This window comes from Meriones unguiculatus, chromosome 10 (assembly GCF_030254825.1).
Source record: "Meriones unguiculatus strain TT.TT164.6M chromosome 10, Bangor_MerUng_6.1, whole genome shotgun sequence".
In the NCBI taxonomy this organism is placed as follows: domain Eukaryota; kingdom Metazoa; phylum Chordata; class Mammalia; order Rodentia; family Muridae; genus Meriones; species Meriones unguiculatus.
In genome coordinates, this window is record NC_083358.1 from 61152003 (window position 1) to 61170879 (window position 18877).

At 39.0% G+C, this 18877-nt stretch overlaps 1 protein-coding gene and 1 long non-coding RNA gene across 3 annotated transcripts in view; one reads left to right on the forward strand and one right to left on the reverse strand.

Annotated features, from left to right (window-relative positions):
• Col24a1 (collagen type XXIV alpha 1 chain) overlaps positions 1-18877 on the reverse strand; it is a 249978-nt gene that overhangs the window by 115779 nt on the left and 115322 nt on the right. For both annotated transcript variants that reach the window (XM_060392579.1, XM_060392578.1), the window contains exon 24: positions 13359-13403. In XM_060392579.1, coding sequence (XP_060248562.1) covers positions 13359-13403 — 45 coding nt within the window. The remainder of the gene's footprint in view (positions 1-13358; positions 13404-18877) is intronic.
• The window catches only part of LOC110562455 (uncharacterized), a 122716-nt gene that overhangs the window by 65614 nt on the left and 38225 nt on the right, over positions 1-18877 (forward strand). The gene's annotated exons all lie outside the window — the stretch shown is intronic.

The window sequence follows — 18877 nt, forward strand, 5'->3', positions numbered from 1 at the left end:
AAAGATCGCAGTGTCCTGACTTGTTTTCATATTCATCCATGAAACAAGCACCATCTATACAAGTGATATCCAGGACAAGATACAGCTCAGAACCAGGAACAAACACATTGTCAATTTTCCAGTGCTCAAAGGCTAACTGGGTATATATGGGCATAGTCACAATTCATTTAAATTGATTACCAACGGATGCTAGAATAGAGAAATAAAAGGCCCCCAAGTTTTGTTTCTTTCTATTCATTCTTTTTTATCTTAAAAAAAAGTGCTAGAAAAACTAGATGTCCACAAACAGAAGATCTCTGGATCTCTATCTTACACTCTGTGTAAAATTCACCTCCAAATGCATTAAAGGAAGACCTTTGTTGTGAGACCCGAAGCTTGGAAACTGTTACAGAGAAAGGTAGGGGAAGCACTTCAGGGAACAGGCACGGGCAAAGTCTTTTTGACTTTGCTGCTCAGGAGAGAATGTGAGCCACTGGCAAAAGGGAACTCCTGAAATTCCGATATTTCTGCATAGCAAAGGAGATGGCTAAGTGAAATTTAGCTTACAGCAGGAGAGAAAATATGAGCGACACTATTGATCTTTATAGCTTTCTTGCTGTTGACTTAGTTCTCCCATCATAAAATCTCCCCAACGTAAATGGGTTAAAATAAGGAACACCTTCTCTGCCACCATTTCTGTAGGTCAGAAAGCATGGGATGGCTATGCTACCATGGGCAGCTCTGCCTCAGGTGTCTGACATAATTTCAGTCAGAATGAGACTTATTTATACCCAAGCAGGCTATGGTCAGGAGGCATCGCTGCCTTGCCATACAGACCTTTTAGGGGACCAATTATGTGGAGTTTGGCTTACCACAGAGCATGTGATCCCAGACAGAAAGTGAGCAAGGGAAACGCCACCACGCCTCTCACACAGTGTCATGTTGTCCATATCACACCCATTAGCAGTATGTCCATCCTACCTTATTATTAGTCTCCCTCTTGAATTCTCTCTCTGTATGTGTCTCTCTCCCTCTCAGTCCCTCTCTCTCAATCTCTTATTCCCACATTCTCTTTTATATGCCCATGTTCCTAGATGCACAGAGGCCAAGGAAGAGCTGTACCTCGATTCATCTCTGCCTTGCTCCTTTAAGACAGGTTCACTCACTGAATTCAAAGCTCCCCACCACTGTGGCTCCCCAGTGAGCTCTTGGGATTCCCGTGTCTGCTCCCCAGTGCTGGTTCACAGTTGTACATAGCCATATTCAGATTTTTCTTTTTACCTGGTGCCAGGGATTTGAATTCCGGTCCTTCTGAAATCATAGCACTATTCCTACCCACTGAACCATCATGCCTGCCTCAAGATCCTCCATCCTAAAAGATGGAAATTGGAGAGCTCTTCTCTGAGGGAAGAATAGTAAAAAATTTATAATATATATTTTAAGGTCATAATGACTAAATTCTATTGTTGACTAGCTTTGATAATATATTAAACTTCTATCCTTATTAGTTATTTACATTCTGTAGTTTTTTAAAGTTGTACACATGTACAGGAGCCTCTAAATTGTTGTTAAAATGATGAACAGTTTTAAAGGGTTTAAGTTCTATACATGTATAAGTACCTCTAAACTATTGTTAAGACGATGTAATGATGTGTAATGCAGTAACTAACTATCTATTAAGTTTAAAGTGCCATACTAGTCAATTTATAATCAATGACTATCTAAGCAAAGTATATAACAAAAACTGTCAAGAGATAAAATGGTACAAAATTCCAGCAAACTCAGGAGTCAGCACACATAATGTTTGCATATCCTTGACATTTTCTCTGGAACACAGCCATGCTTACGTGCTAATCAACCCTCCATGCTGCTTTTGCATGCTGTAAGTAGAATCCAGTGTAAGAGCAGACCATATGGCTCATGAAGCCCAAATCTGTTCTGTTGTGTATTTAGTGGAATACAAAGCAGTGGGGGAAGGTAGCTCCTTCCCTGTAGGAGTTACCAGCAATGTGTGCATTTTGGCTAAGAATGCTCATCGGCTCCTCTGTAAGCACTGATTCTACAGCTAACACAGTGAAGGACATCTTCATCTAGAACACGTTCTCTTTAGAAGCTTAAAAAAAACATGAAATAATTGAAAACATTTCTTTTTTTTTTCAAAGTGGGATATGTAATGGCCTATTTAAAGATTTTGCTAACTAAAGCCAAAATGTGGAGGGCCAAAAAGCCTGATGTGGAATAAATCAACTTTTAGGATCAAGAAGAAATATTATTTTTCCTCCCAAAGTCAGTAAAGACTTTAAAATGTCCTATTTCTATTTTTTTTTAACTAACCACATCCTACCAATTCACTCTAAGAGTAATATAAAATTTGAATATTTCCTAGTTGGAAAGGGTGCTATAAAACATTTTTATAGAAAGTTCCTATACTTAATAATCATCTTCAAAAGTCACTGCGTATTACAGAGTGGTTTGAATGCCTCTTGAAAATTTAAATCTTCAACACGCAAACAATTGCGTAATAGGATAAAAGATGGCAGCTTTTGAAATTTACTCCAAAATACAGTTTACAAAGCAAATTCCCTAGAACTCTGTTCCGTTGTTGCACCTTGGAAACTTATTAGCTTATTAATATTTGTATCAGTGGTTTTTAGTTCCTTCCAAAACTACACAAAAGGATCTTAGTCATCTCACCGTTAGACCCCATCTCTTATAGAAGTGGTCTGTCCTCTTTCACGGTAAGTTAGGATGCATCTTCCCTTAGTATTTCTGTGTAATTACTAGATTGTAGTCATATGCCACCTAGGAATTTGGTGTGCGTGTTATAGATAGAACAGGCCACACTCTAAAGAACAGAAGGTCTAGTTACTGTATGCTGGTAGCAGCTGGAACTAGGCATGAGACACTACTACACAGGTAGTTTACCAGCATGGCATAAATAAAATTAGGCATGGAAAAATTAATTTGGTACTTGAGTAAGTTTGGCCAAATACATGACAGGAAGCAACTAAAGGGAGAGAGGGTTTATTTTGGCTCATGATGGAGGATATCTATCTGTCTGTCTGTCTATCTATCTATCTATCTATCTATCTATCTATCTATCTATCTATGGCAGTGTCCAGTGGAAGTATGAGCCTTGTACTCTTCACATTTTGGTGGACCTATAGATGGAAGAGGAGGAGAAAGAGGAAGAGGAAGAGAAGGTGGTGGCACCGTTCTCTGAGTGAACGATTTCCTTCAGCTAAGACCTACCCTCTCTCTAAAGGCTGCACAGCCTTCAAGACAATGCCAAGCAGTTGAGGACTGAGTGTTCACACACATGAGCATTTGATGTTTCGAGGTTTCGGAGCACTGATGATAATGCTATCTGTATGCATTGCTCAACAACCAAAGAAAAACAATTTAATGAAAATCCTGAATTTGTTCATATTTCACAGAAGTGTCATAAGCAGATTCTGTTCTACTTAGGCAACAAACCTGTTTGAAAGCATAATACTCTTCATCACACTTGAGAATACATACTGTTTGCATGGTCAGTTAAATTTAGCCTACAGACAAGAATTTCATAATTTTAGTTTCCTGAGGGTCTGTTTGGGGTCATAGAGTTTCTATTCCAGCTTCCTGCCATATGGATATATAAGGTTCTCCACAATGTGTCACTCAGTGGTCTGCCAAGCATCCAAATAGAAATGTCAGCCTCTGACACTTCCCCATCAGCTACCTGACACCTATTCTCAAGGATCAAATGTGCTGTCATGGAATAAACACTCAGAAAGAAGCTTTACCCCAGGCAGATCTGGCAGTGATCAGGGGCCTATGCCTGGAATGTCCTCTGAGCACATGCTTGCAGTCACGCCCATGTTATGGGAAACATGAGAAAGGAAAGGGTCACTCACGCTGCACCAAACTGGCCTGGTGGTGTGGCCAACAATGAGTCTCTCGGTGATAAATCAAAGGCGATAATGTGAGTATCGACAGACAGCAACCACCTATTTTCGTTGAACTCAGGCTGTTTTTAAGTCAGTTGGATGAGAAATAAGAGGAATTCTCCTGCAGTGACACTGGTGTTGCAATAACATCCCCACTGTGGGGGCTCCCCGAGACTAATAAGGAGCAGGCCTAGTCACACAGAGGGCGTACATTCACAAGCCCAGAGCATACTTTTCAAATATGAAGAACAAAATTAGTTCTGGATGTTTTTTTTTCAGGCAATTTTTATAGGAAATGTGACTTTGGGGAGTTCTATCCAAGACACAATTAGAGTGAGAAAAATCTGCTGTCTCATGTTTCTCAGCACTCCCACAAAACCCAAATTGTTCCAGCTAATAATGAGGAAGGTGGCAACATGCTATGCCACCTGCTAATGCAAAGACTTGAGTTCCAGCTTAACGCTTGAAGTCCAAAGAAAGTCTTTGAACCGGGTTTGTGTGTGTGTGTGTGTGTGTGTGTGTGTGTGTGTGTGTGTGTCTTTTATTGTAAATAGACTTCTTTTTTTCACATAATATACTGGCTGTGGTTTGCTCTCCCAGTTTCCCCCCTTCTCCCCTTCCATTCAGATCAACTCCCTTTCTGTCTCTCATTAGAAAACAAGCAGGCTTCTAAAGGATTATAACAGAAATAATATGATGATATGATATGATATGATATGATATGATAAGACAAAAACTAACATATTGGAGTTACACAAATTTGGTTTCACCTTTCCAACTCTGAAAAAAACACATGAGCAAGCTCCCTCTTTTTATCACCCAGCTTTAAACAGCTATTTAACCACAAGGAAGAGCAGTACCAGTTACTTAAGAGGCACTAAAAGCCTTTTGTAACAATTAAGAAAGGGATGCCCATGTTTACATGGAAATAGAATTTGAAATTTTTCGAGTAAAGAGTTGTACCTGAGGTTCTGGATCTACATGATCACTCAAAACCAATTTACACACAAATGTGACCTTTAAGAGATCAGTTTTCCTTAAAGGGTCAACTTGGCTTTCTAATCTTGTATGAGGTCTTTGAAGTGGGTTCAATGTCCTGTTCAGTTTAATCTCTTCCTTGCATATGCAAACGATCATAAATATTTGTACACTGGATATCGGTTTCTTAATTAAAATAGTGAAATTATGGAAATCCTCACATTGTATTTAGACAAACGAATCTGTGACCTTTACTTCTTTGCCTAAAGTCTCAGAAAAATAACAATGGAAACGTAGAAGGTGCAGAGGAAGGAAGTTGTCCCCGAGAGACTTGTTCACTAGGCCCTGACTAGCCTTTCTGCAGTTCTCTCATGGCTGTGCCGTGGACTTCTCCATTAACACTTGATTGAGCCTGTGACTCATTCAGAGCCCAAGGGTAGGATAGTGTCTTTAAAACACAATGCAGAATTGCAGAACCCAAAAGCAAAATATCTCACCTCAATGGGAAATATTACACACAAAGAAAATATTTCATTGCTCTTAGAAATGTTTCCTGACAATAATTTCAAGTGTTTGTTACAGAGAAAATGGTAAATTTTGGTTGCATCCTTAGGTCCACATATGAAAAGTAAATAAATTCATTATGTTTGCAATCAATACAAAAAAAATTAATGAATGGTAGCAACACCACCTGCCTGCTAAATTGAATCCATATTTTGATTTGAAATTAAGAGCCAAAGAAACCACATTCGTGTTTATTGCTTTTTTGTTGTGTTGTTGTTAATGAGGAAAGACTAATGAAGCAGGGCATGCATAGACAAACACAGTAAAAGCTGGTGCGTCCTAGAACAAGTGCAATGTTTTAGGGCAGGAAAAGACATGCTGCCGCCTGAGGGCCCATTCCCACCAGCTGTCTGTTTTTATAGATAAAGTTTTACTGGAAACAGAGCCAGGCTCTTTCATTCATTGTTGTTTGTGGCTGGGTTCTCACTACAGCTTCGTGGCTAGGGGACTGTGACAGAGCCCATATGGCTCAGAATTTTAAACACACAGCACCTGGTCCTCTACAGTAACGCTTGCTGATCTCTGTTTTAGGCTATTTATAATCCTTCACCCACAAGTTACACAGAGCACAGATTATTTGTTAAAGGAGACACATGAATATTTTCACCAGCCTATTCCCAGGTTTCCATGTACCCGTCCTGTTCTATCAACATAGTCATTTCAGCAGGAGGCCCCAAACAACAACCCTTTATCCTAGACCCTTCCATCATTTCCATCCACCCATCCATTTTTGTTTTTTTTTTAACTCAAAGAACCAACACAATCTCTATCTTACATATTTTCAACAAAACAGGGATCTTCACTATTGTGCTGACATATAAATATGCATAAAAGAAGATACAATGCACTAGTAATGAGCGAAAACCTGTAGCATACAAACACAGATTAACAGGAAGACTGTTAGAACACTATTCCAACAAAAATGCCTGTAAAGAGCCCCTTCTAGATGGGAACTTAGAATAATCTTTTCTCAAAAGCTGTGATCCATACCATAACACCCACACCCAAGAGAATGAAAATAAGTTTCCAACCAAAGACTTTCTCTATCAGCACACATGTCCTTATGAGACATACCAAAATAACTTTTACTTCTTTTTCTTAGAGTATTTTATGTAACAGAACAGAATGTTCAGTAAAATCAAACACATTTTTTATTTTGTCATTGTCTACACCAGAAACTACCTAGGGACAAAATCTTATTTAGCTGTATGTCTGACACTCAGAAAGTGTTCAATAAGTACTTTTTGATGACAGATAAATAAATGAAAAGTGAAGTTCCATCTTTATTTGGCTTTCTTAAGTCTTTCTATCTCTGGAGGGTGAAAAGATGGCTCAGCCAGCAGTTAAGAGTGCATGCTACTCTTAGAGAACCAGAGTTCAGTTCCCAGAACCCATTGTTAGTTTCTGGTAACTACAGCTCCAGGGAGAGCTGATGGCTCTAGCCTTCACTAGCATGTGTGAGCTCATGCAAACACACACACACACACACGCACACACACACCCCATAAAGTAAACCTTTTAAAAACATAGTATTCTTTTAAAACACAGAATACAGGTTCCAGATGAAGAAGAATACTGGGACACATGTCTTTGCAAATGGTAAAAGTACTTCAAATCCATGAAGTACTACCCATGCATGAGAAGAGTCACCGCCACAGCCATGTCTATGCTAAGCAGTTCACAGTCAGTGCAGTCCCTGTTCAAACACCAATGGGGTTCTTCACATTGTCCTTTTGATGTTACTTCTTTATTCCCTCTTTTGTTTTTGGAGACAGGATCTTTTCTAGTCCATTCTATCTGAAGATGGCTTTGAAGCCTGGACCTCCTGCCATTACCTCCTGAGTTCTGTGTTGACAGTTCTTTCCCAGTGTTTCATGCCTCCATAGACATAATACTTTTGCATTTTAAGGGATGATATGCTGTGGCTTTGGAAAAACTCCTTCTCAAATTGTAATGTGCTCTTTGTATTCCCATGTAGGAAAGGCGTGTCTTTATTACGAACAGAATCAGAAGCCTGCAGCCCCTAGCTGAGTGGCCCCAGGAAGCTGGAAGCATTAGAGATAACACATTTCTAGTCCTATCTACACTACTAACCTGACCAGGGACAGTGATTTACACTGTCAAAAGCTAGCAACTTTTTAAAGTACAAAAGGAATAATTACATTTACCAAGATATTTATAGGTATTAACAAATACAACAGTCAAAGTTCCTGGTGTATCACAAGCTTTTAATGATGAGTATTTTTTTTTCTTTTTTTTTCTTTGGTAACATACTCAGTTAAAAAGCCATCTGAGGACAGCATCTATCATGGGTGTCCACACTGTGTAATTTTCTATTCCATAAGAAACCCATCATTCATGCCATCCAGGAGTTTGACAGTGTTTACAGCTGTGCCTTGGGCATGTGTAGCTTAACATCTGACATTTTATCGGGAAATGACAATAAGATACAGAATGTGCAGGGCTGAAGGTAACGTGTTGTGACATTAGCTTCTCTTCTTTGGTTAAATTATGCTTCAAGCTTCTGGATCTAGTTCTTCCAGGAATCAGGGCTTATGATTTAGTGCTTCCCTGTAAAGCTAGCACTTTCTTCTTTTGAAAAAAAAAAAAAAAAAAGAGCCGGGACCATAATAAAATAAATTTCTATCAAACTAATTCCATGGTAATTTTACCCAAGCACAGCCCTAGACCCTCTATCAAGTGAGGTTTTGTGCTGAACACTTCTGACACATTTCCCAGTTTCTTCAAAATCTTTCCTGTTTCCATTATAAACATGTTTCCATATTCCTTGCAAAGTAATAATATTTGACAATATTTTAAAACTGAGTTGTCAGGTTGGCTAAGGATATTACAGGGTAAAACTTCAGTTTGCTCTTCTTTCAATTTTTCCTAAATGTTAACTCAGATCTTCCTAACCATTAATTCCCAAGGATGTACTTCAAGGTCCCACTTAAAGACAGGAAAAATTAGTAGTTGGTTACTATGTGAAAAGAAAAGAGCCGGGAGCTAGATACTGAAATCTTGGATCTTGACCTTGTAAACCACAGCTTACAGGTGATATGGGTCAGACACATTTCATGGCAATAAGAAAACACCTTAAGATTAGAGAATGGTTCTTTAATCGCAGATCTTTTTGTCTCTTTTCCTCGCTTTTCATCTCTTTTTGGCTTTGAATGAACTGCTTAGAAGCCATCCAGGGATCACCCATCATGGCATCTGTGATTCTGAAGATTTTATATGGAAGGTGGAGTACTTGATTTGGGGGGTGATCCATGACCTTCTTCATTTCTTTTTCTGTACACTAGACACTTGTCACTATTTATCACAGGAGAGGATAGAGAACAAAGGATAGATTAGGCTGCACACAAATCCCTGCATTTGGTAAGTTAAGAAATGTGTGAAGTAAAATCCAATAAGCTGAGCTACATTTTAAGAAATAAATTAGGATGGACATCAGAAGAATCAGGAGCCTGCCACAAAAGGCCTCTAAAATGTTCTACCCTATAGGGTATCAAAGCAGTTGCTAAGGCTTATGGTCAAACTTTGGGCAGAGTGCAGGGAATCTTATGAAAGAAGTGAGAAATAGTAAGACCTGGAGAGGACAGGAGCTATACAAGGACAGCAACAGATCCAAAAAATCTGGGCCCAGGGTTGTTTTTTTTTTTTTTTTTTTTTTTTCTGAGACTGATACTCCAACCAAGGACCATTGATGGAGATAAGCTAGAACCCCTGTACAGATGTGACCCATGGCAGTTCAGTATCCAAGTGGGTTCCATAGTAATGAGAACAGGGACTGTCTCTGACATGAACTGATTGGCCTGCTCTTTGGTCACCTCCCCCTGAGGGGGGAGCAGCCTTATCAGGCCACAGAGGAAAACAATGCAGCCACTCCTGATGAGACCTGATAGACTAGGATCAGAAGGAAGGAGAGGAAGACCTCCCATACCAGTGGGCTTGGGGAGGGGCATGCGTGGAGAAGGGGGAGGGAGGGTGGGATTGGGAGGAGAAGAGGGAGGGGGCTATGGGGGAATACAAAGTGAATAAAGTATAATTAATAAAAATTAAAATAAAAATATTATAAAAATAAATTATAATGTAAAAAAGAAATAAATTAGGGTGACTAGACTATAAGACAATCATGAATTTCATCATGTGGGAAGAAATGTGAAAACTGAAAATTAATGTAATCAAGGACACTATGGAGACTACTCTCACATCCTGTATTTTAAGATAAGAGACCACAGAAAGATTCTAGAAAGTCACTGTTGATGTTTGCCCAAAGATAGCTGCTCCACTTTTCTGTTCCAAGAACATGTCCTCCTGGCTTTGGGTATCAGCAACAATAAAAAAATAATTCGATAAAAGTTATTATTCTACTCACAGCAATGGCTATGAAGTCATTGCTCCTAGTACCCACTTTAGGTAGGTCATAATGGCTTACAACTCCAGCTCCATGGGATCTGACGCCCTCTTCTGGCTTCTGTAAGCATTTGCACTGATGTGCACATACTCCCACACAGAAACACACACATAAATATAACTATGTAAATCAATAAAATGTATCTGGTTCTGTTTGCCCCAGATTCAGAAGGATATATTGAGATTAAAAAAGGGCTGAGGAAAAGTTTCCAAGTTGGCAGATGAGAGGAAGAACAGGCACATTGAACTTCTTAGAAGAGAGCTACAGATTCCAAGAATTGGAATTATTCTTTGACATCATATATCTCAGATTGTTCCTGACAAATAACAGTTTAGTTATTTAAAACCAGTGTGTGCCAAGGACTGACTAGACTCCTCTTCTATTTTGTCTGTACAGATTATTCTTATAGGATGTAGCTCTCTGCAAGTACTGTTAAACTCGGTGCATTTTATACTTTAAGCAAGAATTTTAGCTACATAAAAAGTGAATATTGTTAGAAATCTACTGAAAAATATCATAATTTTGAAAACTCTGAGAATACTTCGAAATACTGAATTATATTCCTTGAATCTCAAATACTGAAATGTTGGGAATTTTAGAACATTGAGAAACTTGACTGTGTCATTGTTGCTACAAAAAAAAAAAAATCACATCATTGTTAATGAGTAAATGTAAGATTTTTAAATAAAATTAAAAAGGGAAATTGGATAATTATGAGAAGCATTTACAGAAATCAAATTTGATATTTTAATAGAAATAGTAATATAAATTGGAGACTTACAGTGCACATGTATAGAAATCAATTCTTTGAACACAAGAAATGACTGTAAATGAATATGGACATTAAATATAAAAAATGCTGTGCACTTGATAAGCCCAATAATAATCTTGGTTCTCATTACTGTGTAGAGTTCTATTAGAATAGAAAAAGAAAAACTCACTCAGCTAAATTAAGTAAATGACTATCAAAAAGATCATCTGAAGTGAAAATTGAGGTCCTACTGTGTGCTGAGCGAGTTCAGATTCCAAAGGTTGTTGTCATGGAGCACAGCTACATATTCTATCAAAATAAAATAAAATCTGAGGATTGCAGAAGGCCCAACCTGTTCTTTAGGTAAGTTAGATGCTTAATTGACTCAATAAGAGAGTGAGGTTTTAGAGAAGACCGTCCTCCTCACACACTGAATGAGAAAAGAAAATGAGCATTAGGAGGGCCCTTTATTTGGTAACTTTTCAAGTTCTCAGAGGCTTTACAGCATAAAGGCCAAATTGTTGTTCAATTAGTAATAAAACACATTAAAACTAATATTAAACATATCTGAAGCTCACGGTGTCTTTGCAAGATCCAGGCCAAATGGTTTTTCAGCTACTATTACAAACGCGAGCGTGGCCTCGGTAGGCGTCTTGTGTCTTGAACTTGGGAATCTGGGTTCCAATGGAGGTTTAGTTATGTAACTTGAACCAGTCATTTCCTGTTTTCTTTTTTCCTCACTGTAAAAACTGAGGGTCGGGGCTCTGAGAATTAAATGAAATATCACGGCACTGGCTGATGCCCAAAACATGGCAAAGGATCCATAAATGTGATTTTTTTTCTTTCTTTCTGTCACAGCGATCTAGCACTCTGGTAGTCCACGCCTTTTTACAGCACTGGACACTGTTGGTTCTTACACTGTGTGGAACTAGTCCAATGTAGTTAGGTAAATAACACTTGAAATTCAATACGCAAAATGTGAAAAGACATCATTTATTAGCATTTTAACTCTGTATCCTGAGTGTAGTCCACACACACACACACACACACACACACACACAGTTCCTAGGTAGTTGACATTCAAATATCATCATTTAATTTTTGCCTGACCAATAGAAATTAAAAAAAAAAAACTACAATCATATTAGATATCTTGCATAATTTGATTTAAGTACTGAAAGATCCTTTCTTGGCAAAACCACAAATGAAAGGCTTACCTTTTGCTGACGGAGGGTTACCAGGGAGCAGTAGTGATTCCTTGTGACTTAACGAGCCCTGTCTATTTTTACTAATATCAACGGTAAAACTAAGACTTTCAGAGTATTTTCCTTATTACAACATCAGGATTAATAACTGTAAACAGGTTAAGCTCACAAAATGATTTTGTAGAAAACTGTTCTTCTGTTTAAGTCTTAAGTCAGGCTGTGGGGGAAAGGATTTCACTTTCTCAGTTTGTGGCAGCCTTGCATAGATTTGCAAACATTTTCATCCTTATCAACTAAACACTTTACTGTGCAGGTTCATTTGTTTAAAAACTTGTGTGTGTGTCTGTGTGTACCCGTGTGTGTTTAAGTTTGTGTGTGTGGTGGGTGAGTGGGTGGGCGAATGTGTATACGCTCACATGTTTAAGTGTTTGTGTTTGTGTGTGTGTAGGCCAGAGGTTGACACCAGGTGTCCTCTTCTGCTGTGGCTCACCTTATTTTTTGAGGCGGGGTCTTTCACTGATCCCAGAACTCACTGTCCCGGCTGACTGGCCAGGGAGCTCCCAGGGCCCTGGGTGTGTACTTGGGTCGTGGAGATCCAAGCTCAGGTCTCCATGTTTGCACAGCAAGCACGTACCGAGACAGCTCCCTGGCCTCATAGAAATTATTTTCAACATTCTTCCTCATGGTTGAAAATAGATACGAATTAAACTTATGTGTAATAGACACAGCATAAATGTATGCGCACTGCTTGAGAGGTGGCTCAGCAGTGTAGGGAGCACTCTTGCAGATGACCCAAATTCAGTTCCCAGTACCCTTGTCTGGCAGTTCACAACTGCCTGCAAAGCCAGCTCTTCTGCCCTCTTCTGGCCCCTATGAGCACTGCACTCAGAAGCAGCATCAAAACAATGCCTCTTTTTAAAAATTACATGGAGCTTTTTACTACGACGGTAAAGTAAACCTAAACACACTTCATTTGAGAAAAATAATTATATACTTGACAAATGAGTGCTTTTGCTTGACTCCTACTTTTCAAAAGTGAAATCAGATTATCAATGCATACTACATTATGATCTAATCAGCTTTTTGTGGTTGTTTATTCTTTGAGATAGTGTTTTGTTGTGTAGACCAGGTTGATCTTGAACTCAGGAACCCCCTGCCTCAGCCTCCAAATGCAGAGTGCTGGAATTACAGGCATTTGCAACCATATCTTGTTTAAGTTTCTTTTTTTTAAAGGTAAAATTTAGACTGAAGTTAATGGAACTGAAATGGACTATCAAATACCAAGAAGAAAAATGCTCATGATATCATAAACATAGTTTATATTCAGTGAAAATATTTACTGTTTTTTTCTTAATACCTCTTTTGTATTGTAGTTTTGTATTTGTCAATAGGACAAATGCGCCTAAATCGGTAGTATATAAATTTCATTTCAGTTCTTGCTAACACAATAATAGCTAACAGATCATGGTTAACATAATTCCCAAGAAACACGGATAGTGAAAAATAAAAATAAGAGTATAAAACAAGCTTACTGTTTCGCCAATTTTCCCAATATCTCCTTGGTCTCCTATTTCTCCCTGTTGATCAAGAATATAAAATCGCAAAAATGATTATTTGTCAACAGCTTAAATCATGACAGCTCTTCTGTTTCCATTTTACATAATTATCTAGTTGTAACAGGAAAAAAGCAAAGGCAATTTCAGTTATTCAAACTTATTTATAGTACTTTCTTGAAATGTGGCATTTTCCCCATTTTTGTTCAAACAATAATTATTTACATATTGAAGCCACATTTCCCTATTCATTACTTTCAGTCATTTATAAAACATATTTTGGGCTGGAGAAAGATTGCTCAACGGTTAAGAGCACTGGCTGTTCTTCCAGAAGGCCCAGGTTTGACTCCAGCACCCACACCGCAGCGCTGTAAATTCAGTTTCGTGGGATCCAGTGCCCTCTTCTGGCTCCCATGGGCACTGCACACTTTTAATACAGAAATCCATGTAGGCAAACACCAGTACACATTAAAATCTTTAATAAATACATTCTTAAGGAAATCTTTTATTGTGTTATTTTTCAACTATGACTCAGAGAGTAAAGGCACGGCCACCAATACAGAACACCTGAGTGGAAGGAAAGAACCAAATCCTGAAAGTTGTCCCCTGACCTTCACCTGTGCACTTTGGCATGCGTGTGCTCACACACACACAGAAATAATGAATCAAAAATGCTTTTAAATGCATAAAGATGTTAAGAATATAAGTAAAGCCCTCGCCACAGAGGATTCCGTATTTACAAGATAGGTTATTCTAGGGCTGTCCTCAGGAACAGCCAGTGTGCTCCATCAGCAGAGCTGGCCGCTGGAGAAGGGAGGTTTGTTCGGAACCTCTGAGTGTGGTCCTGTAGTCCACAAGTTCTGTGAATCCAGAGGCTTCCACAATTCATTCTGTGATAAAGTTGTCCTAATCTGAGTTATTTGTGAGTCACCATCTGGTTGCTTGGAATTGAACTCTGGACCTTTGGAAGAACAGCCAGTGCTCTTAACCTCTGAGCCATTTGTGTGTGTGTGTGTGTGTGTGTGTGTATAATTTATTTAGCATTGCTTAATTTTCAAAAAGCATTCAGTACATTGTATTCTTGAATACCAAACTATTCACTACTGCAGTTTTAGTAACTAGGATAGGTAATTTCATATGATAATCAAAAACTGATCAAAGCTTACCCTTCTTCAAACTGGAAGTGTCCTACAGACCACACTGCCTGTGTCATAGAGAGGAGCTTGTTGACACCAATTTCTAACCTAATAAAATCCTTTCAGGGTTTTTATTTCGCCCAGTAAATTGGAAAACACCTGTGTTTTAGCGCAGGGGTTTTAATGCATGTGGTTTGGACATGCTACTCATGACCCACCGTAGGTGTGGAGTATGACCCACTACACAACCCAAATTACATTTCATAGCTCCAAAGGCTGAACTATGAAACTCGCTGGAGCTGTGCCCTGCAAGCAAGGGGTGCAGAGCAGGGATATGGAAGGGCCACTTCAGTGGGGGAACTTGTATAAGAGAAGGGAAGCTTTGACTGACAGCAGGTAGAAGGCAGAGTTTGAAATACCACACACAGTGGATGTGGCAGGGATCTACAGTTCTTTTTATAGAAAATTTGATAAATTAAAAATTAAAATTAAGGATGAAATTGAAGTGTGGGCTACTGAGAGTTAAGATACCAAACAATATGGTGGCCACTGGTGACATGTGGCATGGGCTGGCTGAACTGATAGATAATATAAGTGTAAAACACATATCATATCTCAAAATCATTGTGCAGGGACTGAAAAGCATCTTAACAATGTTTTCAATGTTGATTACACATGGAAAGGGTGACACATTCAAGTTATGCCTGGTGTTCATTGTAGTATTAAAACAAAGCTTATTTGTTCTCTTTATTCTACACTATGATGCACCTCTGGTCTTCGTGTTACATGCCTACGAAGTCGCACTGATTTTATGCACTGAAACATGATACTCATCATGAGGAATAGTCTGTACAAGTTTCCTGTTCAATTTGTATATGTTTTGATACGTGGCTACAGTGACATTGTAAGGTACAGTGCTAGTTATCGATAAAGAACTCATTTGGAGAGATTTTTTTATTAATTACACTTTATACACTTTATTCACTTTGTATCCCCCCTGTGGTTCCCTCCCTCCTCCCGTCCCAATCCCTCCCTTCCTCCACCCTCTGCATGCATGACCCTTCCCAAGTCCACTGATAAAGGAGGTCTTCTTTTCCTTCCTTCTGACCCTAGTCAATTAGGTCTCATCAGAAGTGGCTGCATTGTCTTATTCTGTGGCCTGGCAATGCTGCTTCCCCCTCAGGGGGAGGTAATTAAAAGCAGGCCAATCAGTTCATTGTCAGAGACAATCCCTGTTCCTATTACAATGGAATCCACTTGGATATTGAACTGCCATGGGCTACATCTGTGCAGGGGTCTTAGGTTATCTCCATGCATGGACTTTGGTTGGAGTATCAGTCTCAGGAAAGAACCCTGTGCTCAGACTTTCTGGTTCTGTTGCTCTCCTTGTGGAGTTCCTGTCCTCTCCAGATCTTACTGTTTCCTACTTCTTTCGTAAGATTCCCTGCACTCTGCCTAAAGATTGCCCATAAGTCTCAGCATCTGCATTGATAGTCTGCAGGGCAGAGCCTTTCAGAGGTCCTCTGTGTCAGGCTCCTGACTTGTCCCCTCTTTTCTCCTTCTTCTGATGTCCATCCCCTTTGCCTTTCTGGATAGGAATTGAGCATTTTAGCAAGAGCCCTCCCTCTTGATTAGTTTCTTTAGGTGTACAGATTTTAGTAGGTTTGTCTATATGAGTGAGTATATGCCGTGTGCACCTTTCTGCTTCTGGGATAGCTCACTCAGGATGATCTTTTTCAGATCCCACCATTTACCTGCAAATTTCACGATTTTCTTGTTTTTTATTGCTGATTAATATTCCATTGTGTAGATATACACAATTTGTGCATCCATTCCTCCACTGAGGGGCATCTGGGCTCTTTACAGCTTCTGGCTGTTACAAGGCTGTTATAAGGCTGCTACAAACATGGTTGAGCAAATGTCCTTATTGTGTACTTGAGCCTCTTTTGGGTATATGCCTAGGAGTGGTATAGCTGGATCTTGAGGAAGCGCTATTCCTAGTTGTCTGAGAAAGTGCCAGATTGCTTTCCAGCGAGCGTGGTTGTACAAGTTTACATTCCCACCAGCAGTGGAAGAGGGTTCCCCTTTCTCCACAACCACTCCATCATATATTGTCTCTTGAGTTTTTGATCTTAGCCATTCTGATGGGTGTAAGGTGAAATCTTAGGGTCATTCTGATTTGCATTTACCTGATGGCTAATGAGGTTGAGCATTTCTTTAAGTGTTTCTCTGTCATTCAATATTCCTCTATTGAGAATTCTCTGTTTAGCTCTGTACTCCATTTTTTAATTGGATTACTTGATTTTTTGTTGGTTAACTTATTTAGTTCTTTATATATACTGGATATTAGTCCTCTGTCAAAAAAAGGGTTGGTGAAGATCCTTTCCCAATCTGTAGGCTGTCCTTTTGTTCTGACAACAGTGTCCTTTGCTTTACAGAAGCTTTTCAGTTTCATGAGGTCCCATTTATTGATTGTTGATCTTAGAGCCTGTGCTGTTGGTGTTCTGTTCAGGAAGTTGTCTCCTGTGCTGATGAGTTCAAGGGTATTCCCCACTTTTTCTTCTAAGCGGTTTAGTGTGTCTGGTTTTATGTTGAGGTCTTTGATCCACTTGGACTTTAGTTTTGTGCAGGGCGATAAGTATGGATCTATTTGCATTTTTCTACATGTAGACTTGCAGTTGGACCAGCACCATTTGTTGAAGATGCTGTCTTATTTCCATCGAATGGTTTTGGCATCTTTGTCAAAAATCAGGTGTCCATAAGTGTGTGGATTTATGTCAGGGTCTTCTATTCGATTCCATTGATCCACCAGTCTGTTTCTATGCCAGTACCACACAGTTTTTATTACTATTGCTCTATAGTACAGCTTGAGATCAGGGATGGAGATACCTCCTGAAGATCTTTTACTATAGAGAATTGTTTTAGCAGTTCTGGGTTTCTTGTTGTTTGGAGAGCTTTTGTAGGAAACTGATGGCAGGATAACCTACTCTGTTTCTTTCCTCATTCAAAAACTGTCTTTTCCCATAAAAGTTGATAACCTTCTGTTGTGTACAAGAGGTTTGTTTGAAGGCCAAGGGTGAAAGTGGCTTTCAGGTGCTCTGCATTCTTCTTTAACATTCAGAGAGTCAGAAGGTAAAGGGGAGGACAACCTTGACTTAGATAAAAGAGAGAAAGGGAAGAGATGGGAAAAACAGGGAAGGAAGGAAGGAAGGAAGGAAGGAAGGAAGGAAGGAAGGAAGGAAGGAAGAAGGGAAAGATGGGATAGGGTGAGAGCAAAGAATAAGGGAAGAGATGACAGAGAGGAAGGAAGAAAGAAAGACAGAGACAGAGACACACAGAGAGACAGGGAGATAGAGACAGACATAGAGACACAAAGACAGAAACAGAAACGGAGGAGACAGTGACAGAGACTATGGTTGAAGGAAGGTGGTAACTCTTCAACTCCCAAGTGTTTCATGGGACACATGTCACAGGGGCAGTGAAAGCTAAGGAGGGACAGTCATTGAAGGATTTCTTCAGGTTCCTTGGTAGCAGAGGCTTCTGTTGTGATTCTTTTGCTAATGACTGAAAGCCACTTTCTTGACATTACAGCTCAACATTGAATTTCTTAGTTCTATTTAGTAGGATATAGATTAATCTCAGGAAAGTGAATTGCTTAAGCTTTCTGGTTTTAAATCACTCTTCTGGAGTTTTGTATATAGTTTGAGAAAACTGGGCACACTTTTTCCTAGTACTTTTAGCTATCAACATGTTGATACATTAAAAGTGCTCTAAGTCATCTTCTTTCACTAACCTAAAAGTTGATGTCTAGCTCTTTTACAGGATTTAATGACATAAAAATTATGTGTTCAGAAAATATAAAACAAGCGTTAACTTGTGAAAATTGTAAATAACACTGTGTCATTGATGAGTTTTAAAATCTAACTTTGCAAATTTAACAGTCCCTATAAGCTTGTCTCTTCCACACATTGAATCTCTGTGCTGTTTTGTGTTTGTTGTTGAAAAGATCATCTAAAACATGGAAGCAAAGCAAGAAAAAAATGATTGGCTGGTGCATCCTTTCAAAGCCATCCAGTGGTGAGGCTACTCAGTGACTGTGCAAGGAAAAGGCTCAGGTGGACCCATGGTTAGCTGTTTGTTAAAGAACCCATGCCTGATAAAGAGATATTAACATGTATATTTATTGCCCTGTATCTAACCCACAAATATTATCCTAATATGTATTTATTATGTTGCATAGAGTTTGTTATTTGGTATTACTTTGTTTCTCTTTTGCAAACATTTTAAAGTGTATCTTAATATTTCTTTATTAAATAGTATACCTATAGAAATACCAATACCTATACAAACACAGATGGACAG